The 26,943-nt window shown below is 42.1% G+C and overlaps 1 protein-coding gene across 2 annotated transcripts in view; it reads right to left on the bottom strand.

Annotated features, from left to right (window-relative positions):
• The window catches only part of USP7 (ubiquitin specific peptidase 7), a gene marked incomplete at its 3' end in the record, with an annotated part of 72,870 nt that extends 46,926 nt beyond the window's left edge, over positions 1-25,944 (bottom strand). For both annotated transcript variants that reach the window (XM_082006557.1, XM_082006558.1), the window contains exon 1: positions 25,751-25,944. In XM_082006557.1, the coding sequence (XP_081862683.1) occupies positions 25,751-25,832 (82 nt within the window). In that variant the 5' untranslated portion in view covers positions 25,833-25,944. The remainder of the gene's footprint in view (positions 1-25,750) is intronic.
• Positions 25,945-26,943: the final 999 nt, after the last annotated feature.

Below are 26,943 nucleotides of genomic sequence, written 5' to 3'. Positions count from 1 at the left end.
AATGAAAAAATACTCAGTGATTTCAAGTGCTACATTAAATATCACCTCTTTTACCACCAAACTGACCTTTGCTATTGGAACTATTGGGCAGCATATCAAAATACATAATTGAAAAATTCCTAAAGAAAGCAGTAAATGCAGTGCTTTCTAAAGCAGCTACCAAACTGTGGTGGTGCAAAGAGGACACTGATGAGACTCATTCGGAAAACCTTCAGGTAAGAATATTACTTCTTGAAAGCAAACAAGAAACTTAGAATAACGTGAAGAAGATAAAGAATAGTATCTGCCATTTACTGGAAAAACAATGTGACAGGTTACTTCACAACTCTCTGTAGCAGACTCCCCAAACCATGCCTGTAAGTGGTCCACAGGTAGTCTATTGAACCAGTGGAACTATTTTTTATGTCACCGTATTAACAGCTCACAAGAAAACCTGGGTGCTCCAGTGAGTTCCTTCTCCAGAATTCTGGAAACCATTGCTACAAAAGCCAGATTAATAGGCATTACTGACAGGAGGCAGGGTTTAAAAAAAACCAAAACAAACAAACAAACAAACAAACACAAAACCAAAACAACCACACACACCAAAATTAGCCAAACAAGTTCCCAACTCTATTGTCTGAATGAAATTAACTTCCAATAGTCAATCTTTAAACAACTAGAAGTATTCAAAGCAAAAATTTTCCCTCATTTACTCTGGAAGAACTCAGCCTTTCAAAAGTAAGAGAAACTATTTGGCCTCTAATCCCTACCTGCAGTTAGAATATAGACACCACTTACTGCACAAAGGGACTCAGGAGAAAAGGAATTAAATGAAAAGTGCTATACACAGTTTCATTTTTTCAAGACAGTCCTAGGTTGCTGCAATGAAAATTTGAAGAGGTATCAATCAATATCTGTAGTGTGGCTGCCTTTCAAAAGGCATCTAAAAATAAAGCAATCTACCTAAAACATTTTTAAAGGATGAAACAGTAACAGAGACGGAGATTAATTTCACCAGTAGAATGGGAGGAGGGGAAAGGGAAGTACATAAATCCCCAATATCCTATGGACTGATGTTAAGGTGTAGGTAACTGCTGCCACAGATCTTACCAGGACTTGTAAAAACCATGTAATTTGCCTTTACACCTAAAAGTTAGTTCTTACATTAGCAAAATGGTGGGTAATTTGCTTTTGTTTCATTTATTATTTTTCATGGTTCATTACTTTTTCATTACTTGATCTGGTGTCAAAAGGTCTATCTAGCAATATAAACCTCTAACAAGAAAGCTGCGAAGGCCAAGGACTAAGTCTTAAGGGGAAAAGGCTTCTAGAGAAGTATCAGGAGGCAAGTTTACAGATTAAGGGAGAAAGGTGTTACGAGCACAGGAAGTGAGATGACTTGAAGATAGGGAGACAAGGTTTAAAGGTCTTCAATGCTTTTAAAATTTGCCTTAGCAAATTCATAAAGAAAGAAAGAGAGAAAGTAGAAAGGATGCTTATTTACTGAAGAGCAAGTAGCCAACGTTAAATCTTAAAAAAAAAATAGAAACAGTATTATACGGAAGTCTCTTGCCCTCTAATTGTCATCCGAAACAAATAATTATTGCATTATTGACTGTGAATTGCAAATCCTCCACAGCAGGAGATGCTGCTACACAAGACAGTAAATGAAGAAAACATTACTGGGATGGGACAACTTCCTGGAAGCAGACTCATCATCTCTGCCATGCCTACAAAATGTTTAGCGATGACTAGACAGACAGTAACACTGCAGCCACCACTTATTACACTGATCAATCATTATATTGCTGTTGCCTTGTATTCCTATTGTTATGTTTGCCTGTCCAAAGAGAACATTTTGACAAAACACAGGATGGCAATACTGGTTTTAAATTGTGCTAATATACCTAATGAATTTAAAAAAAAAAAAAAAGGCTACATGACTATTCCAGTATTAGATAAAGAAATTATTACTCTAAGAAGCTCCTGAACGCTAAACAACATGTATGAAAGATATCAGTCTGTAACGTAAATAGTATCTGAAACTTAATCCTACTGAGAAAGTTATCTTTATGTGAAAGTAAAAGGGAAGTACAATGTAACTCTGTGCATAGAAAAATAGCTGAGAACAAATAGCCTACACAAAACCTGCTCTATAAACTAGGCAATTGGCTGCAGCAACTCATTTATCTGCTTATCTTTAAAGAGGAGCAGCCTGATGGCACTTTACAAACCAAAATTTTGAGCCTTAAAAATGTGATTAACAACTTATAGACATGTATAAAGCATTTAGGGTATTATCAATGCAATTACTCAGTGTACCAAAAGCTGCCATGTAAGAAGTCACCCCGAAAAAATCTACTAAAACAAACAGTGACTCAATTACTGCCTGCTTTCAGCAGTTTAACTCACTGCTTTATGAATAATTCAGTGTTAAATGAAAGACCGCATGAACCAGAGTTCAGTTTGGACACTAAAAACACACCTATATCCTACGTATTTACAACTTTATACTCTTACTGAAGGAGTTTGTATGGACAGCCTTCTTGTTTTAAGAATTTTTTCATACACTTTCTAAGCCTCAGGTGTTTAGTAACTTGGGGTAGACAGCAGCACCAGCATGAGTTGTTCTTCAGTACAGTGATGTTACTTATCAGAAATACCAACCTGCCCGTCTCACTAACCTGGCTTTACCCATTCTACAGTGCACAATCCCTTGGCAGTCAGGAGGGCAAGAGGAGGTCTGCTGAAAAATCTTTCATAGTTCCTTTTCTCAGTCTGATGAGTTTTGTTAGCTCAGGTTATGCTTCTAGAAAACTATCAGCTCAGGAAGAAAGGAAGGAAGACTGCTTCTGGCTCCCATGTAATACTCAAAAAACAGTAACTAGAACAGTTGACAAGACAAATTATTTTCTTCCATGATAAGGAAAGGCTGAAACATCAGAAGTGTCATGACCGATTATGGCAACAGCTACTGGACTTGCACTACCTTCTCTTTGCTGTATCTAGAGCAGCAAGGCTATAGAAGCAACTACCCTAACTCGTCAAGTCTTGCCTCTGCACATTCCAGACATGGTAGTATGATTACATCTTTGCTGAAGACAAGGCGCTCAGTCCCAACCTACTGAACACACCCTAAACAATGTGTTTTTCCAGTATCACACCCTTCTTTACATTTTAGTGCTTTAGTGAGTAATGGATTTATCTCTTGCAACAACAAATGCTAAGCTCTTCGGCATATCATCACTTGAAAGGCTGAAAAACTACTCAAAGGACAATGAACTTCTGACACAGGGAAGAAAAGGATACACTCTCAGCTGGAGCCAGGGCAGTCCAAGCATCACAGAGCATCTATGTTTATACATGACACTAGACTCAGCATGCTATTGTGCTGTGATCACATTCTTGATGCTTTAAAAAAGGCAATTAAATAGCAGTTTAAATGAGTTTATTTGGATAATAATATGAGCACATTATGGGATCGGTGATTACGCTCCTATTAGTGCCTCCCTCTTCTCTTGTGAAAGTATAGAAAAGCATACACCTTCACCACTTGGGCCAGCATAATTTTTAGTAGTCAGCTACATACATTTTTCAGACCTCACTTCTGCATCAATCTGGATGAGTACAGTCCACAGTTTCAGAAAGCAAATACTATGACTGAATGCTTGCCATATACTTAAGCAGCAAAAAAGTTTTGCACTTTAATGGTAATATAAATTGTTGCCTTACATGGGTTAGTATGATTACACATACCACTTGCCCAAACTAGGTCTGAAGGTACACTGATTCTGTGTAGTTACTTTGTTACAAGGTCAAAATATTATTCACCATTACTTCAGAATCTGAAATTCTGTTTAAGAATGGATTCATACTCACAGCAAATGCTAATTGTACAACTCACTCCTGAACTTAGTCTTGAAGTATGTTGAGCTTTGCTCACACTATCATGGAAAGTAACATGAATATAGTAAAGCATCTTTTTTTCCTAATACTGACATAATTTTTTAAACTGTTGAAACACTGTCGATCTGTCCATGTTAAGACTTTAAATGCAAAAATAATTTCCTAGCAAAGACCAACAATGGATAATAATACAGATTTTTACACTGCAATTAATTTTACAGACACAGGGAGGAAAAAAAATTAACTTTTAGCCTCATACCTTAATTTACCTTTAAACAGGACAGATCACTCCAAGGTAGAGAAACTGTGCAATGTGCAGAGACATCATACCTAGGATCTAACACCTTCAGCATTTCTTCCTGTTCTTTTCAGTAATGTTTTTAAAGGTCTTCCTTTATCATTGGAGATTTGCTAATCCTGATTTTGCTCTAGCTCTTTTTCCTTATGCTTTCTGCTGTGCAGAGAAATGTAAAGTAGGTTCACACGATTCTGACTTAGTGGTTACAGGTAGCTAGTAGTTCTGAGACTAGGCTTTTGTGAGAAGAGGGAAAGGCAAACAAATCAGATTCAGGACAGTAAGTTTAAAAACTGTTACACAATTGTGGAAAAAAAAGCAAGCAGAGTTAATGGTATTCACTTCTCATTTGACAACACAAAAAGCTTAAATCCAGGCTTCTTTGCTGAATAGTAAAGAAGTCTAAATCAAATATGGTCACAAGAAATTTCTCCTGTTAGGCTAACTATGCAACTACTAAACCTGTTTTAAAGGTGGCTATTATAGCAAAGCAGCATGAAATCACAAGCCAAATCATCTACAAACTTGATCTGGTTGTCCTATGGCAAATCTAGAAAAATGCAAAAATGTCCCTGGGTACACAGACAGAGGTGATCCATGTCATGCCACATGATTCATACACTGCTCAGTTGTTGTAAGATCTTGGGATTTCCTAAGCACAGTATCTGACTATATTGTTCTTGAAGCGGTGGTTCTATAAAGAATACTATGGGCTCTAACTAGCACAGCACACTGAGTACTACAACAATCTGAATTACAATACGGAAGCAGAAAGATACTTTTTAGAAGTCACAACTCTACATAAAGCCTGCCGTGTGTGCTGGTTCGACTTCATATAACACATTAACAGATTCAGAATGAGGACAGAGAAAACAGACTAGATATATTCACTTCAGAGAAAAGATGACTAAAGCGGGGTACAGGATATGCCAGACAAATATTCTGAATAGCATGGAGGAGGGGAATCAAATGGAAAAAACCCACCAGAGAACAATTATTTTCTACTACTTACAATACAAGGGGCTTCACATGAAATTACCAGAATGCGAGACTAAAGGAAACAAAATCCTTTTTCATGCCACATGCGAAGTTTCTGAAAGCTATGAAACATTTTGTCAGAGATGCTATGGAGGCCAAAGAGCTTCTGGCCCTCTCTGGCTCAAAGGCAGCGGCACTGGTGCAAAACAGGAGGTCCACAAAGCACAGCACGCAGGTTGGGCACCACCAACACAGGCTGAAGGGAACAGGAATGGGGAGGAATGCGGCTGTAGGGCATTTTCCCAGGCCCCCATCTCAAGGCTCTGGGATTTCCTGATCTGTGCATGCTCTCTGCATTTCAAAATGCCCTATGAGCATGTGCCCACCCTTTTGCAAACCAGTAGACCTTACCAGTAGGTACAATATACCAGCAAGGAGTGCCACAGTTTAACTATGTTATACAAAATAGCTCTTTTTCTTGTTGTTTTCAATCTGTCCTCTGATGTTACATTCCATGTTCCCTGGGTCTTGCATTGCTTCTGTTCCACCTTCTCCTGCCACTTGTGCTTTCCAGACTTTTAGCATATCTCTCCTCAGCTATCCATAACACCAGGGCCTGACGGACGCTTGCTAGTCTACTCAGTCATTACTGCTACAGTGGCCATTTGATACCTTTTATGATCTTTATTTTCCTCGTGGTAACTTCTTTACTTCTATACCTTTTTAAGGAGGAGGAGGAAAGCAAGGCTGTTAACCAGACTGCACTCAGTGTTCACGATGCAGAAGCACAGTGAACTTACACAGAGCATATATTATTCCCTGTTCACTACAGAAGGCAAAGCAGTTAAGTGGAAGATTCCTTCAGGAGCAATGAAAAGGCATGGAGGCAGCCTGGCCAGGCTCAGACACCCTTGGGGTGAGCACAGCGGGGAAGAGAACTTGCCATGCCTTCCCTGCCCTAATGTTTAACACAAGTGTCTGCTACTGAGAGCCCTCAAAACACCAGGTTAAACACAATTTTTTCTCAATCCAAGGTGGCTAATCTTGTGTAGATATGTAGAGTTTCTGTAAGAAGCTTCTGAACATTGCTTTTGAACAGCAGGATCAGCCCTGGGCTCCCCACCCGGCCCTACACCCACCCATGATGGCTTTGCCTCCCAGCCCAGCGTCGGTGCTTCTGACAGCTTCCTCCTCGTTTGAGTGTGCCGCGCGAGGAACCGCATGCATCGCGCGAGGAACCGCATCACAGATCAGCGGCTGCAATAGTGAAGTGCCGAGCTGAACCAATTAGCATGGGTCTGCCCAGTACTGATAAACGCTAACTAAACCCTAACCTCATGTCAGGGTCGCTTTTACAAGTCTAGATTAACCGTGGAGAAAAAATTAACAACAATAAAACCATTCAAGGGGGGCGTTTTTTTGGTGATTTGGGTTTTTTTGTTAAGTCTTTTATGTGAATGGATACACATGCACATGTGCACGTCCTGGTAACAGAGGAATGTTTACTGTTTCTTCCCAGAGACATAAGGAGCACTGCTGGCAAAAATCATTATTTTCTACTGAAATTCACTTTTTGCTATGTTTAAGTTTATTAACACATACTGATTTCAAGCATAATGGTAAACTATGATTTTAAGAGATTCCTACTACCCAAAAAATCTACACTTTGGGTTAATTTTACCATTTGTTTTCACTGTAATTAACAAGACGTAATTATGCTTTCATCTAAAATTGACAGCCTTGGAATGAGCACAACAAAAAACATGCCTTTTCCAAATGGGATGCTTTACAATGGGCTGGACAAGAAAGTGCTTTTTTGTTCTCCAAGACACAGATTTCAGAGTTTTCTATTCTCCACCAGTTTCCCAAATTCCTGAAAGACATGGTTACCAGGAGTTTTTGAGGTTGTTACTTAATAAGCTCAATTTTCCAACCTTGCCTGTTAGCATTGTTCCATGTTCTACAAAGACTTCACTGAGCCAAGGAGGAGAAGCAGAGAATGGCTGTAGGTGGGAGGAGTGCCTAGCTGGGACTGGGGACTTGGTGATGTCCCTGGCTTTCAACAGGCAAGGGCTGGTGCCCTGAGGAGCAGTGGCTGTGGGGTGGTTTACCCCATCCTGCTCCTGTTTGGCGCAGAAATCCCCTTCCCTGCATCAGAAGCATCCTCATTTTGACCAGAGTCTCCACAAAGATTTTGGGATCTGGACAGTCCCAAGAAACCACTGCCATTAAATTTCTGGAAAGCCTTAATTTACTGAATCATGCAGGTGGCTACCCTGCGTTCTCTTACTTAATAGCTCAAACACTGGCAATCATAAAAATAATTTAATAAGCCTTAACAGAGGACTGAACCAAGAACCTTCCTCAGTCCTGACAACAGAACCATTAGGTCCCAAAGCAGTTTAGGCTTTCCTGAGCATTCACTTTTAAATATGATTTAACCTTTATTCTCCCCTTCCATTCTGACAGCAACCTTTCTGCCCCCAAGCATTAACACAGGGAAACAATTATTTAGGCTCTGAGAAAGAGCTGATTATTGTTGTAAAATGTTCTAAAGATCAGCTTCTCTTTACTGCTTTGAAGATGAAAATTACTGTACTGAAAACATTCAAATGTTAGCAGACACCAAAATTAGCACGAAACTGTTGATTATTTAATACTGCCTACATGAAGAACAACATTCTTCAAACAAATAACACCTCTAAAAAACTGTTTGATGTAAAAAACATATGGAATTTCAGGTGTCAGCTTCCATTATTTACCAAGGAATTCTTAAAAGAATGCAGAACAGGAATGTGATAGTCCTCAGTTAAGCACTCCGTATTTTATCATTTTTTCAGTCAGCAATTTTAAGTCACTTTTTTTTTTTAAATGAAAACAAACAAAAACTTTTAAGAAGTGACAAAAAAAGCTTTTCCTGTTTAATTGTTCAAGTGTTAAATAGCCAACCAGTTGTTCTGGCACCAAAAAGGCTGCCATGGGACCAACTAGCCAAGTCTGTATATTCGTTAAGCAAACACAATCAGAAAAGAAGTTATACTTTGCATTCTAGAGAAAACAATATACATACCAAAAAATGCACTTTTTGAGGTTAGCTTTCTCTTTCAAAACCTAACACAAATGCACCGGTATCAACAAAGCAAAGAAACTAGTGCACTCGTCCATGCCTGCATTAGCTGAAAACAGCTAAATTCAGGTCTCCAAAATCAAGCTACTTGGAATACAAACAAGAACTAAAAAAAAAAATTAAAAAAAGAATCTACTGATGAAACACTAGTACACCTGTAAAGCAGCAATCATTTTTAAAACAATTCTTTATCACAGACAGGGCTTCTTGAACCACGTACATCATGTGCTAACATTTGCAGCTGCAAACTTCAAAACTACGTGGTTTATGCAAATCATGCGAACAACTATTTTAGAAACAGAAATTTGAGAGACGCATTCAAGAAATGAGACCTTGCACCCATGTAATTTAGATTTCATCTTGCAGTGCAATGAAGTGGATGAAGGGTGGAGGAATGAAGCTTCAGATGGAGTCTATTTTATATGCTGGGGATATTTCAGCACTCCTATTAATGCCCTGATGTGTCACCACCCCAAACAACAATCCAAACTAGTTTTTCCCTGAAAAGGGAGACAAAAGCAGCTGGCCAAAATTCTTCTCCTTTTTCTTTGGAAAGTCAGTCACCTCACATGCGGCAGCAGTTATAACTAGCACATTTTTGAACAAAAATACATTCTGAAGAGGAAGTTGTACTTCACTGCTCACATGTTTGTTGTGTATTTACTTTCTTATTTATTACATATTACATTTTGTTCTTTGTTTCATGAGCCAAATACTCAGACAGTATTTCAATAGCTTTCTGGTCAACTATTCTTAGAGCATAAAGGCAACAAAACAGACTTGAAAATGTGTTTTAGAACAGCTGACAACTGCACGTCACCCAGTGAATTACATCTTTCTCATGCTCTGCAAAACACCCTAATTCCACAAATACACTCCCAATCTCAATACTCTATTCTTCCTGGCAAATCTTCCCAACTACTTCTATTTTTGCTCCATTGCTAGCACCACTCATCTGAAGCAAGTTTTGAGGACTTCCAAAAATTAATTACTGCCTTCCTGCTTTGCCTCTGGCTAGAAGCTGGTACAAACATCACCACCGAATTAAGCTGTATCTAAAATTCCTTATTCTATTGATGATGAATGATTCTTCCTGTGTCTCAGGAAAACCATAAGCCCTTTAAGTTTTCTCCCCACTCTTTATTTTTCGCTCTAATAATGTAGCATTTGTGGCCTGTGTCATCACCAGCCCCTAGAAACTCACACACAGCTGGGACAGAAACCCTCACTACTCACATTTCTTTTGCTCCAGCTAGTCCATTCACATTTCCCGCTATAACTTTTATCCCACGAATGCTCTCAGTGTTCTGAGTATACCCCTTGAGCATGCAAAAGCAGATTTTTTGGTCAGTCCTCCCCGCTACTGGATCCTCATCTCTTTTCCTCTCTTTTTCCTGGACTACTTTTCCAGGACTTTAAAACTGCCAACAATTTTCCTTAGAGGGGGGTAAGCATGTGACAGTGCACGGCAGCAGATCACAGGGGAGGAGAGAGAAATAAATCCAAACACGGGTACACCACAAATTGTCTAGTATGTAATTCCTGGCACTTCCTCAGCTCCAGACCTTTTTTACACACACACAAAAAGAAATTAATTAAGAATGCATAAGGATGTTTGTCCTTTCAGAAGCAGAAAGGACACAAGTTAGGAGATCTTGCTTAAGAAATAAAAGTACAAACAAAAAAAGTATCTGCAACTAGTGTGCATTATTTGAAGGTTTCTGATCTAAAAGTCACTATTTTTTTAATACCTTGAGCTGACAGAATTGAAGCAGAGAGCTCCAATTTAAATGTCATTACAGTCAGGTCTGACCCAAACCTGAAACAAGCTCCAGATGTTACTGCTCAAAGTCAGAATAAGACCAGGATTTAAGAATTTAACTAGAGACTGTAATAAGTTAAGTGCAACTATCATTCATGCAGGAATACCCTTCCCTTTCTGAAAGGGGAAACTTTCTTTCAGGAAAAAAAGAAAGGAAGAGACATGCCATGCCATATGCCAATAAAAAATAAGAAGAGGTATAAAAAGACAACAGCAACAACAAAAGACAAAATAGACTGGGACTGAGAAGAGAATGGTTATTTGCTGGAGGTTATCAGGGAAGAAAAGCTGCATTCTAGGACACAACACTGACCAGCAAAAGAACCAAACCAACCCTTTGATACAATGTTCAGCTATTTCACCTACACAAAACAGGTGCCTACAAGTAAGTGGCAATGTGTTGTGCTTATCAGGGTGGTAACACAACACTGGTGTACTTTTTAACAGCTAAGCTACACAAAATGAAATTTAGCTGTGCAGATGTAACAGGAGAGTCTTTACCTGTTTAAGCTTGTTCACAAACCCCATCAGAAACAATGCATTGTCTAGATTTTTACCTAGCAGATGTACATTTTTTTCTCCCCCCATTACATCCTTTGACCATAAAAATGTTAAAATAAAGAAATAAACATACACATGTTTTGATTTGTTCTAATTCATATGGCCAAATTCAGGTATTTTAATGTCCCTGTGGATGTTTTACTACTGATGCATTTTCAGCGCACTTTTTAAGATCAAAGAAACCCCACAAGACCAAAAAGAGAGACACAGCCACGGGATAGGGCGAGTAGCTGTCTGTCTCACTTTGGCTTGGACAGTCTGGGTAAACAAGAGACTTCACTAAACATCCAGATGATAATCTGTGGGATGCTAGGGATCTCTGGGATTTTATTAGAGAACTTCTATCAAGCTGTAGGATCTCCCCATACTCCCCTTCTCAAGGCAAGGCCCTAGGACTCAATCGATGCACATCTGTATGGGAGGAGAGAGGAAGTCTATCACAAGGACCAGACTGCATGCATAGGAGAAATATCACACCCACTGCTGTTGGGTTGCACAGTCCAAGACAAGAAAAAAGGCTTCCTTCATTGTACAAACCACTACAAATGCCACCCTCTCTTCTTTGAAAATTAAAATATTCGCTTCAAACTGTTGACACATAATAAATGACCCCAGAACAAAGAGAAACACCTTTCAATATATCTTACAGGCACTTGGTTTTAGCTTTTATTGTTGCTTCTGCCATCATACCTGCCTAACAGATGAAGTGTTCACAGACAAATTTGGTTTTGACTTGCAGGGCAGGAGGGGACGAATTTTCATTACTTTCTGCAAATGCTAGTAGCAACCAACCCCATAAATTTCACAAGCAAACAGAAAGGCTATAAATATTAGAATTTCAATGACAACAGTGCTTATTTCCTATCACTTAATACAATCCAGCGTTCTTGAAGTCTGAGCACACTTCAAATACCTGCAACCTTCCTTCTCAGGCACAGCAATTCTGAACTCACCCTGCTGAGATGTACAGGGAACATCCACTTGAATGTTGAGCTCCAGCTATCAGGGAAAAGGAAAGGTTATCCCAGATCCACCACTAAATGCACCCCCCACCTATTTGCACACATGCAAACTGAAACTCAAGACATTGGTGTCCAAAGCACCCCAGCAGAATTATGGCATCCCCTCTACAGCTGGAAGTTAAGAACCTGCATTAAGTGACACACTCCTCTTATACAGCAGCATTGCCTGTGCTGCATTAATTGCATGTTACAACTACTGTTCCAGGGTTAGTTTTATACCTTATTTTCCCATTTAATTTTTTTAATGTAGAAATATGAATTGTTTTTTAGAGAAATGGCATTTGAGCATAAAAAAGCCTGCAGAACATGCAGTTTCCATGTGATTTGTTATTAATTTTAACAAGTATGCAAACAGGCAAAAGATTGGATCAAACAAGATACAGCTTTCTCACTTTCTGTTCTGCAAGTGAGGAATAAAATCAGAAACAACAGCATTGGTATTACCTACAATATTTAGTATTATTTTACTATTCCTGATACTATTATTGTAATAGCCGATTTACATGAATACTTTATCTGGGATCAAAGAAATGACCCCTACCCTTGAATTCATACACTAGTGTACTTGGTTTGGCCAGATCTCAGACTGAGATCTACCTAGCAGCAATCTAAGTGCCAGCAATACAGTTTCTCAACATCCAACAATCAGAATCTCTGCTTACACAGGTTCATAACCCTTGTGATGCTTTATCTTAAGGTGGAAACAGAAAAGGAAACAGTAGACAAAAAGCGTGAGTTCTACGTCATTAAGGATTTTCAAGACCAGATTGCATTTGAGTTTTGTTTAGAAATACAGAGAGTGTAGAAACCACGGCACAGAACATAGCATACATGTAGAAACGATGTACACAGAAGAGCTGTTACTGCCAGTGGTGTGTGCTGCTATCTGCACTGGTGCTTTTTAAGCTTTTTACAATGGTAACGTGGATTTCAATACAACTCCAGCAACTTAAGTCTAATCCTTATATTTGATTATCATTGCTTGAAAACGCATCTGAAAGATCTGGTAAAGCTCTGTGCAAAGGAGAAGGCATTTCTCACCACTACAAGAGGCATAGCTAAAACAATTTGTATCTTCTCCTAAACCTGACAATACAGCAAGTAGTTAAACAATCTGGGTAAGCCATAAACCAAATTATTCAGGTATGCCCAGGTACAGAACTACCATTAAAATATAATCTTAAAATAGCTTTTGTTGCTGCTGAATATCACAGGGACAGTCTGAATTTCTGTGCAGATCCAGAAGGCAGCTGCATGCATTCAACTACAACACATGACTTAGTTACAGATCTCAGTGAGTGAATTTACACAGGAGAGAGATATCATAGGTTCAGGAAAGCGTTCCAGCCCCCAGAAAATTCATGCCCACCTCAATACAATCAAGTATACGGCTGTCTTTTTAATATAAAATGAACTTCTGAAGGTAACATATACCCCTAGAAATCCTGTGCTATCCATCCGAGTGCTGGCACCACTCCTTGCCTGGCAGGCAGTTAAGATACCATCTTCTCAGCGGCGGCAGGAGAAAAAGAGCAGATATCCCTCCAGCCTCTCCTCTGCTCTGGTCCAGACTGCGTCTAGACAAGGCTGCAACCAAGAACAAGGCACTCTTCTCAGCTGCACGCTTCTCCAGGTGCTCTTCTGAACAGGACCAGTAGGTAGGGCAAAATTACACTTCTGGAAGTAGTGACCTATTATCAAAGCTTGTTCTCCCAAGGCACCCCTTCCTCTACCTTTGGTGCACCCTCACCTAGGAAACACAGGGGCATAAAGTAGGCCTCTGCCACCCCCACAACAAGTCACCCAGCTGGGAGATTGCTCCCAAGGAAAGAGTGCTGCCAGTAACAGGATGGTGGCACACCACGTGGCTATGGGAGTGCAATGCATCCCCACTGGAGAACCAAGTTACCAAATTAACAGCCCCTCCCCAAATTTCTGGGCATGACGTAGAAATCAAAAGTGCAACACTACCATCAAGAATAGGCTTATAACACAGAGAGTTTAACCAGCTTTTCATAGCATGCAACTGTCCATATTTAGGGTAGAAATGACCCATAAATTACTCAACAATTCCACTTAGAGAAGTTTCTTACTTCAGAAAACACAAACATCTTTCTATTTACAAAGTTGTATCCTGCCAAAATTTCAAATACTTTTACTGTACTCCTATCCTTTGATTTAATAAAGCATTCATCTGAGGTGGTTAAAATGCATTTCAAGGTATATTAAAAATGAGAGATCAAAAATTAACAGTAGCCCAGTTAGTCTCTGCCAATATTTTGCTCCAGCTACACTAAACCCTGTCTAGCACTAAGCCAGTCAGTACTAAGCCAGTTTTATATTCTTAAGTCTAACCTGTGAACACGATGTTAACAGCAATAAGTATACTGTAAGTTAAATTTAAAATGACCAAAATTTCATGTATCTTTTCCTGTAAACTTCTCAGATTAGGAAGCAGGTTAACTCTGACATTTCTTTTAACAGACCTGCTAAAAACTTGTACGATCCAACCACACTCCAGAAACCAGTGGCTCCTGTTTAAATTAGGACCATTACACTGGCCAGAGAGCTTGGCTGAGAACAGCTGCAGTAAGCACCAACTCCAGGTCTGAAAGCGACCTGGAAATTTTTATCACTGTGCTGAAAATATCAGAAGCTAGTCTGTACAGGAGGTTAAAACTCCCACATATACGTTTAGATTATGATTTGAGGTAACTGTTCGATATTTTAATAGGTATTACACTATTCTGATTTTTAATCAGAAAATAGTAACCCACTTAGTATAGGTGAGAAAGTTGCATTTCATATAGGTGAGAAAGATGAAAATCCTTCAGATGTATCTTCAAGTCAGAAAGTACAAGAGACTATTTTTAGCTACAAGGAATACCCTTGTGCAAAAAAAAAAAAAAAAAAGCTACAGAAGTGAAAACATTTAGAAGCTGACCTGCAATGGGAACAATTTCATCCCCAGAAGTGGTTTGCATCTGAAAAACATTCAATTTTTATAATGGTATAACCATGCATCTGCACTAAGAGCTCTGCAAGCTTGGATTCAATACCCATCTTGGAACTTTACTATAGCCCTGTCCCCTAATGCATTTACTTGGGGGAGACAGGCCCACGTGTCAAATAAAGGGTCTTGGGAAAGTTTAAGAAAAAAGTTGTAGAAGTTATTAACAGCTTAAGAGTTTTCTCTCCCTCTTGCCTCCTCAGTCAAACTGACCCACTTGCCTGTAAGGCCAAACAGTAAAGCAATCCAGTGAACTGAGCTAGGTTAAAAATAAATCCAAAATAAGGACATTATTTTAAATTCAGATCTCTTTATTTATCTTGTTTACTATGTGCTCCCACACAGTTGTGTCAGTGCAAGGGAGGAGGCAAAAGGGAGGCACACAGGTAAAAAAAAAAAAACTGCTCTAGAAGATTTCTCTGTAGCAGTGTTAGAGAGAACTAGACACAAACTCTTCTCCTGGCTCCCAGTAGCATATAAAAGTCATCTGATATAATGAAGTCTGGTGCCCAGACCAAAATCCAGCACCTTCCCTGCAGCTTGTGCTCAATTTTGGGTTAGACTCCTCTGTCACACAGGCACTATTCTCAGCTAGACTGCTGCACAGCACAGCCACCTGACACCATACCAGTTAAGAAACACTCCTTGGATGTGGGAGATGTTTTATGCCCTTGACTCCAGAGAAGTCTAGCACACACACCTGGTAACTGTGAGTGGGCTTCCACTATGCTAATTTAAGCAAAAGCTAGGTAACAATAATAATATTCTTGAATAAAATGGGCCTTGAAGATGTGCTCTAGTGTAACTTTACTAGCAAAAGCATGTGCTTACACGAGACAACGTAAGGCATTAGGAAGGATCCCATGGCTCATGTTCAGACCTTGACTATACTGTACTTCAAGCAACCAAGTACTTTCCTTGGATTTTACTTCAGTTTTGTTCTTCAAAGGTGCCACAACGTATCTAAATTTTGATTCATCTTCATTATTAGTTTGAAATATGGATTTATACAGATGCTTTTAGGGCATGCATAATTTGTAAGACAACCAACAGATAAACATACTGAAGAGAACCACTTGAGGCACAGTCTCTCACTGCATTAATGTTAACACCTCTCAGTTCATTATATTGAAGGCTGCTGAAAGGTCTTAAAGAATTAGTTAGAATGTTTTCTTAATCCAGCAAGAGAGGTCACTGACCAATAAAGCTGAAGTGTTTTTATCCCAAGTTTAAAAGTCTGAAGACAGATGCTGCGGTTCCACACACATTTCTTTAGGGGCAGTGCCGACGTGCCCAGTCCCCAGGCTCATTCACAGCTCTACACCCTGCTTTCCCCAGAGCCAGCTCAGCTCTTTGTTCAGCTGCAGGGACTGGAGAACCCGCCAGTTTCACTACATAGCTCCAGCAAAACAGAGGGGACAAAGTCACGGCTGAACAGGGCTGCTCATGAACAGGGAACTGACACAGGTGAAATGAGATCCATTTTTGTGCAACTTTGTAATTATTTTTCCCCTTAATCTGTGCTATTATCAAGATCAAGAGAGGGTTTCCCCAGAGCTCCACTGGTAAGCAAAGGTGCTACACAGCTTTACCACCTTCAGAGGGAAACCCCAAGAATCCTTTCCAGCACAGACCTTATCCCTCCCACACCAACCCTCTCGTACTTTAGACAGTACACTTCAGGACACAGGTTGTAAGCCAAAGCATGAGCCTGATGAACAAAACAGTTTTTGTTTTGTTTTGTTTTTTTAAATCTTCTGAGAACAGGAAAATACCTTAAAATCAATATTGAACTGAAGCAATACATTTGAAGAAACAAACAATTATTACCAAATGCTGTGGTTAAACTTCTAGAGTAATCTACTTCAAAAAATAATTAGTAAGCTTAGATGTCTGGCAGATTTTGATTTGATTTTACTGCTGCTTATTTTTAATTCCTCAACTGTAAGGACATTTTAAGAAGGAAAAAAACCAAAACTTACGCTTACGGTTACTACCTTTGTGGCATGATGGAAATATTGCAAAGCGTTATACTAGTTTTTAAGGGGACTGTTTTTTGGCGCTGGGTTGAAGTCCAAGAAGTATCTGAAACAGTCAGACTGAAACAGAGGAGATAAAAACCACACAGGAAGAATGAGAAGAAGGAAAGGAAAGCAGAAGAAAATTGTGAAACACCACTGCTGTAATTGCTACTGGCAAGGAGGGTTTTGCATGTGGCTTGTGACCCACTGCTTAATTCATATAATTTACAGACATGTTTGAGTTATCTCTGTGTACAAACTTCTAACACTATTTACTGTTCCCCAGAAATTAGGTTCACCCCTCAATATTATTAAGCAACTAACACTTAACCAGGTGAAAAAATTCTTTAGAAGAGGTCAGTTCCTCACTACTCCCAATGAAGAAGGAAATCTAAAAAGACACTATCCTTAGCTTGATTAAATGAACAGTAAGAGAGTTCACATAGCCTCTGCTTAAGGTTTCCTTTAAAAAAAAAAAATACATCTCAAATGTCTTAGACCTGAAGCCTGTAAACCTGTGCAACAGCATCTGAGTGTCTAGTCAGCTCTAACACCTGTAACAGAAGCAAACCAACCATTTATGTAATTGGAATAGTTAAGACATGCTGCAAAGGCAAACTTGTCTCTAAAAATTGTTACCTGATTGTGGTTACCAGAAATATTCTGGTGATATGTAACTGAGACGTATTTCACAACTGCTAAACAGCAACGGGACAGCTGCATCAGGAGAGCTGCCTGGCTTTACAAGCAGGAAGGGAGAATGTAAGTTCCTCCCTACCTCCAAATGAAACGATCACTCTTCTTGAAAAAAAAAAACCAGAGATTATGCAGAAACCACCATGCCCCAGTAACTAGGGTTGCCAACTCTGCCTTGACTACCTAAAATAAAATGTATTTTTAAATGGGGTGGAAGGAGAAAAAGAAAAAGAAATAAATTGATCACTCCCCCTGAACACTTCTTAATCTCTTTTCCAGTAATCAGAGACTACTCAGACAAAAAAAAGCAACAGGTTACTGTCCAAAAACTGTACAGAGCTAAATAAGTGCAATTCAACACTGACACTCCTCTAGTCATACAGGGGCTGGGGCAGCCTCATAGGACCAGATCAGTAATGGTGCCTATCACAGCTGTTGGATAAAATAGCAGTGCATGAAAATACAGATCCCAGACGCAGGGTAACTGCATGCGAGATGCTCAAGAGTGCAGACAGACCACCATGTGGCCTGGACTTGAAACTGTAGTCCACAATTTATCCACTAGTTTCATGGCTCAGAAGCAAGTTTTACACCAAGAATTTCCTATCCAGTCACTGATCCTATACTGGGAAGTCTGTTTCTTAAAAACACAATTTCCCTTCTCTTAAATGATGTGGGTTTATATATATATATATAAAAAACTCATTTATTAACTTATTTACTACAGATGTAAGTCTGTGCATTTCTAATTCACAAATTAGCCATTTTATGAAACAAAATTACACCACTAATCCCTGATCTATTTAACAGTAAGAATATTAACCCACTAAGATGGATTTGGAATTTAAAACCTTCGACAAGTTTTAATAGACATTTGCACCATCATACTTTTATCAAAATCTCCATCAAAGTCCTGTCGAACAATATCAGTGATGTTAGAAAATAACTCACCAAAACATATGGGAAAGAAAATATCTGTTGTGGAAACACACAACCATTCCTTTTTTTAAACACAGATCAAGAGAAATTAATCCAATTGTTGTATAACATCATGTTTAGAGCTCTAAAACAAAATTTTCCTTAGATCTTCACAAAAGATGCTGTGTTTTTTAAGAACATCCTTACAATTGCACCTTGTGAAATCATCAGATGATCAAGCTTAGAGCTATGGTGAACACCAGTGATACTCCTACACATCCTTTCCTATTTACACTAGGAAAAGGGAAATGATGAAAAATGACCTCGAGAATTTTCAGAGACTTCTGCATTTAAAGCAAGTTCTACTGCAGTGCCTTCAATCCCTTAACAAACAAAATAAAGCTCCAAGTTCTGTTTTCCAGCACTTTTACTAGGTTTCATATCAAAGAGGTGTGACTGTATTAACAAAAAACCTCATCACCTCTCCGAGGCTGCAAAACACTGCAGTAGTGCTAAAAAAAAAAAAAAAAAAAAAATCCATTTTGAACTTCCTTTTCATATGACATTTCATCTCACTCCCCACATTGTCTTCCTCTGGCTTGCTATATGCTTTGGAGTGAAGTCAAGGTGCTGGTTTTGATGCGGACCACGCCAAGATGTTCAGGACACCTGGAAGACTGTCTATCTCCACGTACCAGCATATATGCAAGAATTAGCTGAGGTACTAGTGTTTTCTCTCCTCCAATTTAAATAGGATGCTCCTGGCACATCTTCTCTGAGGGGCAGCCCTCCGGAGCTCGCTTTACAGCTGCAGGCAGGGAGAACTCCAGGTTTGCAGACACTGAATGTCCTGTTCTCCTAAGATGTCTGATGCTACAAAGCATGATGATTTTGTTTCAATCTTCATTATTAAATGGGTCAGGAATGATTTATTTTGGTAATGTTTAAAAACAGCTGCCAAACAGCAATTAGAAACATGAACTGAGACATGCTCTACTGATTACATCACAGAATTTTGGTTTTATCAAAATTTACCATTAGTTTTAATCTCAATATTTTTAAGAGATTTTGCTTACCAAATATGCACACGCTGTCATGATGAATAATCAGGCTGTGTTATTCTAGATGCATATTAAGTCCAATATAAAACAGTCTTCAAATGTGGTTTATATTCTGAAGAGAATCCCCAAGATTCCTAGGCACTATGGTAAAAGACTAACACTGTCTTCCCTAAACTACAAATACTGAATACAGTTTCAGTATTTTCAAAATCCTTCTACTAATTTCCACAACCCTAATTATTTCTAGTTGACAAAGCCTCAGCCTTCTAGGGAAACTAGGCAAATACAAGACAGAATAAAACTTTATTTCCAAACTGACCATTTGGAAATAAAAACTGACCATTCCTCCTTTTGCTGGCAAGTCATTCAAACTCCATTCAATGTTTCTAAACCTACGGAGCTTGTTTTACTACAATCAGTAAGTCAAGCTGAAAAAAAAAATAGTTCAGCAGAAATATTAAAATGTGTTAACTCTAAGCCTGCAACAATATGCACAGATACATTATGCTACAGTCGTTGCCACTGATTAGGTGTACTTTTACTCTTTTTGCTAGTGTATCAAATTTAAACACTAAAACCATCGGTGCAAAATACACTATCTTAAGTGACCAATAAAAAAAGTTTCAGAAGACAACACTGCATATTTAAAAACTAGACAAATAAGATCGCCTGTCTCCAGCCCTCATTCTACCTGCCAAGACACTTCATAGTAACTGTTAACCTTGTTGCTGGTAATGTCAAACTAGCACATAGCAGATTTTATATATATTAAGGGAAAAGCACACTTGCTATGGATTACTAATGCCTTGTATTGCAAGCCACCCAATATTTTACTCCTTCACAATCAACGTTCTACAGGCATAAGCTACAAAGCTAAAGCAACTGAGACACCTCAACGCACAAACTAAAGCAAACAATGCCCTACTTTAAATTTATTATCATTTAAGAAAAATTGGATGCTTCACAAGCTCCAAACCAGTTCATTTTCACCCTTACCCCAAATATCCAATGATGTCATGCAAGATGTACTGGCTAAACTGGTTTAACTGCTACAGGCTGGATGCACTGTTTAGATTTTCCTGCGATAAATTATCCTGCAACAATGAAATAGATTTAGTTTGAGTCTCAACCAACCATCTCCACCTGCTTTTTTAAAGTTTGGGCTTATATTACTTTTACACATACAACTTGCTACTTTACTTAGTATAGCTACCTATGACAGGAAGCAGATTTTACTTCTGAATTCAGTCAATAGCACGGAATAACTGGAGTGCAGTAAGGAAGTCTGATATACAGAGTTCATCCTGAACAGTGTGCTATCTACTCTTCCCTCTGAATTTTACCCACCTTTTCCACTATTCCACTATTTCCACTTTCCTTCACAGAAAGTCTACTAAATCTAACGACCCAGTTCATGAAGAATGCAGAGAAGAAACTCTGTATTTTAACTCTGTGCATAGTTGGCACTCTTCAAAAGCCACCAATGCCGCTTTCTCAGTTGGGGTGAAGCGGCTATCTGAGAACGATGCAATGCTCATCTTTTCCCAAGGCCAAGCATGCTGTTTCCAGAGGTACTAAACATTATCATTACTGGGAACAGGAGGCCAGGCCTGGTTCTTCACTCTAGGTATAACCTCGGAATTAACTTAATTTTGCTTGTCTGATGCATCAGCATTTTTATCTCCCCTCACTTGAGCATCACCTATTTCATGGAAAAATATCAAGGCTGGAGAGGAGAAGGTGCAGGAAGAACATATAAACAAACAGATACCCACAGTCATATGATGAATTTAGTCTGCATATTCTCCTCTCAAACATACAGCCTCACTTTACCACCACTTGGCTAGAAGTAATAGAGAAGACAGCAACAGAGCTCAGGGAAAAAGAAGAATACAGGCCTTCAGAAGAAAGGCATAGAAGCAGGCAAAAAAAGGAATGAACACTGTGTTATGTATGCAAATGATATTAAACTGCCAGGAATTGAGAATACTAATGAGGACAAAATATGAGAAGTTAAGAATTCAGAAGACAGACAAAAAATTTATCTACTTGACACCAGTATGTAGGGTTAACCCAGTGGGTCAGAAATCTAGTAAATTCTGTCAGTAGTGAGCAAAACAGGAATGAACAGCAAGCAACACAAACTTTCAATTGCATGGAAAGTGCAGGACAGTGCAATTTTAAACTTTTCTCATATATACACACACACGTACATTTTTTTAAAATTATTTTTTGTAAACATCTTGCATCATTTCACCTGGAATTCAAATTGTAACTTAAGGTGCCCTAACTAGGGAAAAACTTAAAAGACAGCATTGCCTGAGAGGCTGCAGAGCTGACACAAGGAGAACACAAGTGTGCAACCTGAACTACCAGTCACCACGTGTTCACGGACTGTGACACTGTTTTGATAAGCTAGTGCTGCCTACTTTGGAAAAGAAACTTCCATAGTGCGAAACACACATACATAAGTAACTATGGGCACAGGCTGAACCTAAAAAAAAGAAAAAAAGCAGATTCAAACTATAAACAAAGGAAACTTACAGTTATTAAGGTGCAAATGAGATTTTCCCTGAAAGAATTTTATGAAATATGTAACTGTAGATTTGTATTAAGCCAAGTGCTTTGAAGTCCAGACACATTTGTGAGAAGACGTTACAGAGGAAGCATATAAAAAGTATCGGGACTTTGATTCAATTACACTTTATAAAGGAACTCACTAGCAACTAAACAGCCGTAATTCTTTGCATGATAAAGCAACCTACATACCCTACTTACAGTACCGAAAAACTATTCTTTATTTTTTCCACTAAATTTATTTAACATACAAATAAACTCTTTAGAATTTCTACAGGGTAATTTACTAATCACCACCCCAAACTGTTAATTTGTCTAAAACTCAGGCACCAACGGCTCACGGGCACACTCCCACTCTGTTTCAGCCCAAAGGCAGCCACAGCAGCCAGAATCACATGCTTTTATGCAGCAAGGGATGAGGGGTGCACACAAAATTCATGACTAGTGACAGAACTTGGCCAGATAACTGCCAGTATCCATGCCACCTCAAGCGGCCCTTCTTGCTCCTTCCCATCCCAATACCAAACCTTCACCACATTCATACAACACTAAACAGGGGCTGCAGGGTGTACCAAATTAAAGACCTAAACTACATTTTAAAACCCCAGGTTTTCTTTTTAATTTTGATCACTTTATAGCCACAGGGAGGTGCACCAGCCCAATCACTGGGGTGGCACACGAGATGAAAACAAGAAGCAGCAAAAGCCGCACTTGTCCAGCTGCACCCCCAGGTAGGGAAGTGGCTGCCTTCAGCCGAGGGGACTGACTTCTTCTGAACGTTCTCATAAATGTAAAGTTTCTTCGTTCACATAGCCGAGCCTCGGCAAGGCTACCTCTGATTACAAATAACATCCACGGTAACAGAAAACTAAATACACAAGGAAGTGATTTGTAAGACTACAGCATTCTAGCTGAGGTATTGCAAGTAGGTGAGCCTGCATCACACCTGGTCCCGCTGAGCGGGTACCTGCCCCTTATCAAGGCTGTCATGGCTTCGTTCCTTCATGATGCAGAGATTAAGTGATTTTTCTTTACAAAGGGAGTATCTTCCTCCCTCCTGAAGTCCAACAGCCCTGTCTAGTACTGCTTTCATTTACACAGAGTGTCCATAAGGTCATCAAGGAAGACGAAATTAGTCATAAGGGAAAGGGAAGGGAGAAAAACAGCAACATGAAAGCAGACACTCAAAATACCAAACCTGATTTAATCCTAAAATTTAATTCCATACTTTTATTACTATGTCTCAAATTGTTATTTCGCTCATCAAAAAGTGTTCATCTAGTATAGCTGTACACAGAACAAGCAAACCTTCACATAATTCAAAATCAAGATGTGCAATTTTCCACTGCACATTCTTCACATACCTCCTAAATCTAACATGATCACTCACTAAAGAATGGCATCCGACACTGTTCTGCGCATGTTAAAATTAAGCTAACTACATGTTATTAAAGATTTTCCTCACTGCTTCAAATCATCTCTCTCAAGGAAGCACAAACACCCATACATTAAGATGATGAATGTTGGTTTTCCACACTAAATGAATACATACCCGTGATCTCAACTTTTTAATAAAAGTTAGCAATAATCTGATCTCTGCAATCTTGTAAACTTCACACGTTTCTCAAGAAAAATCAAGTATTCAAAAAAAACTCCAAAGGCTAAACTTTTTTGTTTTGTTTTTGCATAAATGTTCTGTAAACTCTCACAAACTGGCAAGTTCATAATATCACCTGGACTCAGCTGTGTGCGGCCTAATAGATCTCAAATAGATTTCTGAGATAACACTGTATTCTCAGCGTCGCTATGTTGATACATGCAGAGACTCTTTCTTCACCCCTCCAACAGGGGTGGCCACCAGCGAAAGATTTCCACAACCATCAAAGGGACTACCGCATGTATTTTGGACTCCTATATCCCAACTGACAGAGGGGATGCAATCCAGAGAAGTTCAGGATGCCTTAAACTGCATAAAAATGTTCAGCATTTCACGGTAGAGAATCAAGCCCACAAAAATAAAAATATTAAACACAGTCAATATTCTAAAGGACTTGAAAAGGATACTGAGAAAAAGCAGATTGCTAAAGGCTATCAAACAATCTGCTGCAAAATATAACCCACAGGATGTTATTATTTCTATGCATACAAACAAATATGAGGTATATTTTAAAGCACCTCCTTTTAAGCATTTGTCACACAGTATATAAATGCCACTTTGGAGATTTTTCTAAAACAAAACCAAAACCAGTTGCTCCAATAGTAAGTAAGTTTTGGCTAGTATTTTACAAAATAGAGGTTTACGTTTAAGAAAGCAAGGCTTTATGCAGTGACCTTCTAATCTTGAAATGTAATCTCATAGTCACTGTGACAAACTTCCACTAGAACACCTTTGCTCCTCCCGCTGTTATTTAGGAGAAAGGTACATTTCCTAAATCGATTATCACGTTTCCAAGCAAAATATCTTCTGTTGGTGAATATTTATGTCACTGTTGATTAAAACGGTTGTAACAGAACTGGCATCTTCACAGCCAGGCATTTTAAAACATATTTAGGTAGTCGGTGTTTTTGACCTCCAAGTCAAACACCATCGCTACGAGTGGCATACTGTGGCTGCCCTTCCTTAGGGAACAAAATCCCACCGCACATTTGCCCAAAATAATTTCACATCACTGAATTCAGAGGGAAGGTGTTGTTCAAAGGGCGGGGGGGACGACGGTGTGTAAAATAACAACACAATGCCAATAAAAAAAAAAAAAAAGAATGCTAAAGGCACCACTGGAGAGCACACCGGACGGGAGCAGGGAACGAGCCTGAAAACGTAGTGCCTCCTTTATGAAACCAGCGCAACTGCATGACGGTGCAGGATCCGGGCCGAGGGCTGTGCAGGCGCTACACATGGCCAGCGCTGCCCGCCGACCCCGCGCTAGGCCCGGCCGGCAGCGGATTCGGTAAATAACCCTCGGAGAAGGGTTAATTAAAAATGGCGAGCAGCGTGGCTGCCTGCATACAATGAGCGGCCGGGCCGAGCCGCCGCGCCGCCCCGCACGGCCCCGGGCAGGGCAGGGCCGAAGCCCACCGCCGACCGCCCACCCCATCGGCGGGCCGGGCCAGGCCGGGCCGGGCCCTGCAGCCCACCCGTCCCCGCCCGGCAGCTCCGGGGGCCGGGCAGCCCTCGGGACGGCCGCGTCCCCTTCCCCCAAGAGCACCAAACCCTCCCCCAAAATCACAACTACTTTAGGACGGACCCCTCTTCCCTCCCAGGCCGGGCGGGCCCCCCCGGGACGCGGTTGCGCGCTCCCAGCGGGAGGCTCCCGGTCCCCGCCAGGCCGAAGGTCCGGGCTCCCAGCCGCACGCCTCGCCCCAGAGGAGCGGGTCCCCTTTTGTAGCAGCGCTTCCCCCGCACGCCCCCCCCGCGATGCAAATTCCTGCGGAGCCCCCCCGCACCGCCTCCCCCGGCCCCGCAACTTTCGCCGACGTCCCCCCGCTCCCGCCGAAGCGCCGGCGGGCAGAGCTTCCCCGCGCCCCGGGAGGGAGGGGCGACCCCGGCTGCCGGGGCTGGCCGCGGCCGGGACGGCGAGCGGCGGCCGCCCCGGCTCGTAGGCGAGGAGAGGGCCGGGCGCGTGTTTACCGCGGAGGGAGGACGGGAGCTCCCGGGGGTGGGGGGTGGGGGGCCGCGGCAGCGGGCGAGCCCCGGGAGCCGGCAGCAAGGCAGGGGGGCGACGGGGGGAAAACTCTCCTCAGAGTTGAGGGCGCGGGGCCCGGCCCCGGCTTTACCTTCCATCTCCATGTCCTCGGGCTCGCTCAGCTGCTGCTCCCCGGGCTTCTGGTGCTGCTGTTGCTGCTGATGGTGGTTCATGTCGGGCTGGGGCTGGGGCTCGGGCTCGGCGGCGGCCTGGGCCTTTCCCGCTGGGGGCTGCAGGCCTGTGTCGGGAGGGGAAGGGGCGGAGGAGCGACGGGGCCTGGGCAGCGGCCGGGACTGGGCACCCGCCTCGGGGGGCTGCGGCTGGGCTCCGGCGGGCAGGGAGCGGGCAGCCGGCGGAGGCAGCGAGACGCGCACGTATTTGCTCGCTATTCGCCCAATCTCGGCGGCGGCACCCGGTCGGGGGAAAGGGGTGGGGAGGAGGGACCGGCCAGGGGTGGCGGCTTCCCCGGGGGCCGGAGGGGAGGGGACCGGGAGGAGGGGAGGGGGGGACGGGAGACCAGGAGTCAGGGCCCGGCGGTGGCGCCCGGCGCTTCCCCCTCCCCCGGCGAGGTGTCCCCGGTGCTGTGAAGTCGGGGAGGCGCCGCAGGGCCCCTCCTCTGCCCTCCCGCCCCCCCCAGCGCCCCGGCACAGCCGCTGGCCGACGCCCGGCTCGCTGCTCCCGGCCCGCGGGCCGCCCCCGTTGCCTGTGCCCCGGCGCGCTGCTGCCGCTCCGCCGCCGCCAGCGCTCTCTGTCTCAAAATGGCGGCTGCGGTAAACGCCGTGAAATGTCACATCCGCATGAGGGGCAGCCCAGCGAGCCGGGGAGGGGGAGGCAGCGCCGCGGCCGCCCCGGGAACAGCAGCCGCTGCCGCCGCCGCCACCGCCACAGGAGGCCGGAGGGGCGGGGCCACAGGGGCCGGGCCCGGGTGCCGGCGGGGCCACAGGGGCCGGGCCCGGGCGCCGGCACCGCCGCGGCCTCCCCGCAGGCCGCCGCCAGCGGCACGCGGCACGGGGAGCGCCGCGGCCGCCGCCGAAGGTCCCCGCGCGGCCGCTGCTGCTCGCCGGCCGCTGCGGCGGAGACCCGCTGTCCTGGCGCGGACGCTCCGGCTCCACCTGACAGAGGCCCGGGGCCGCGCCCTATGGTCGCAACGCGGGAGCCCAGGCCCGCCCGCGCCTCGGCGGCCAGCGCCTCACCGCGCTGCCCCGCGCCGCCCCCCGCGCCCCGCCGCCCCCGCGCGCCCCCTGGCGGCCAAGGGTGGCATCTCCCGCAGCGCGGCCCGCAGAG

This window comes from Phaethon aethereus, assembly GCF_964289735.1.
Source record: "Phaethon aethereus genome assembly, chromosome: 15".
In the NCBI taxonomy this organism is placed as follows: domain Eukaryota; kingdom Metazoa; phylum Chordata; class Aves; order Phaethontiformes; family Phaethontidae; genus Phaethon; species Phaethon aethereus.
This window is presented reverse-complemented; position numbering and strand designations above follow the sequence as displayed.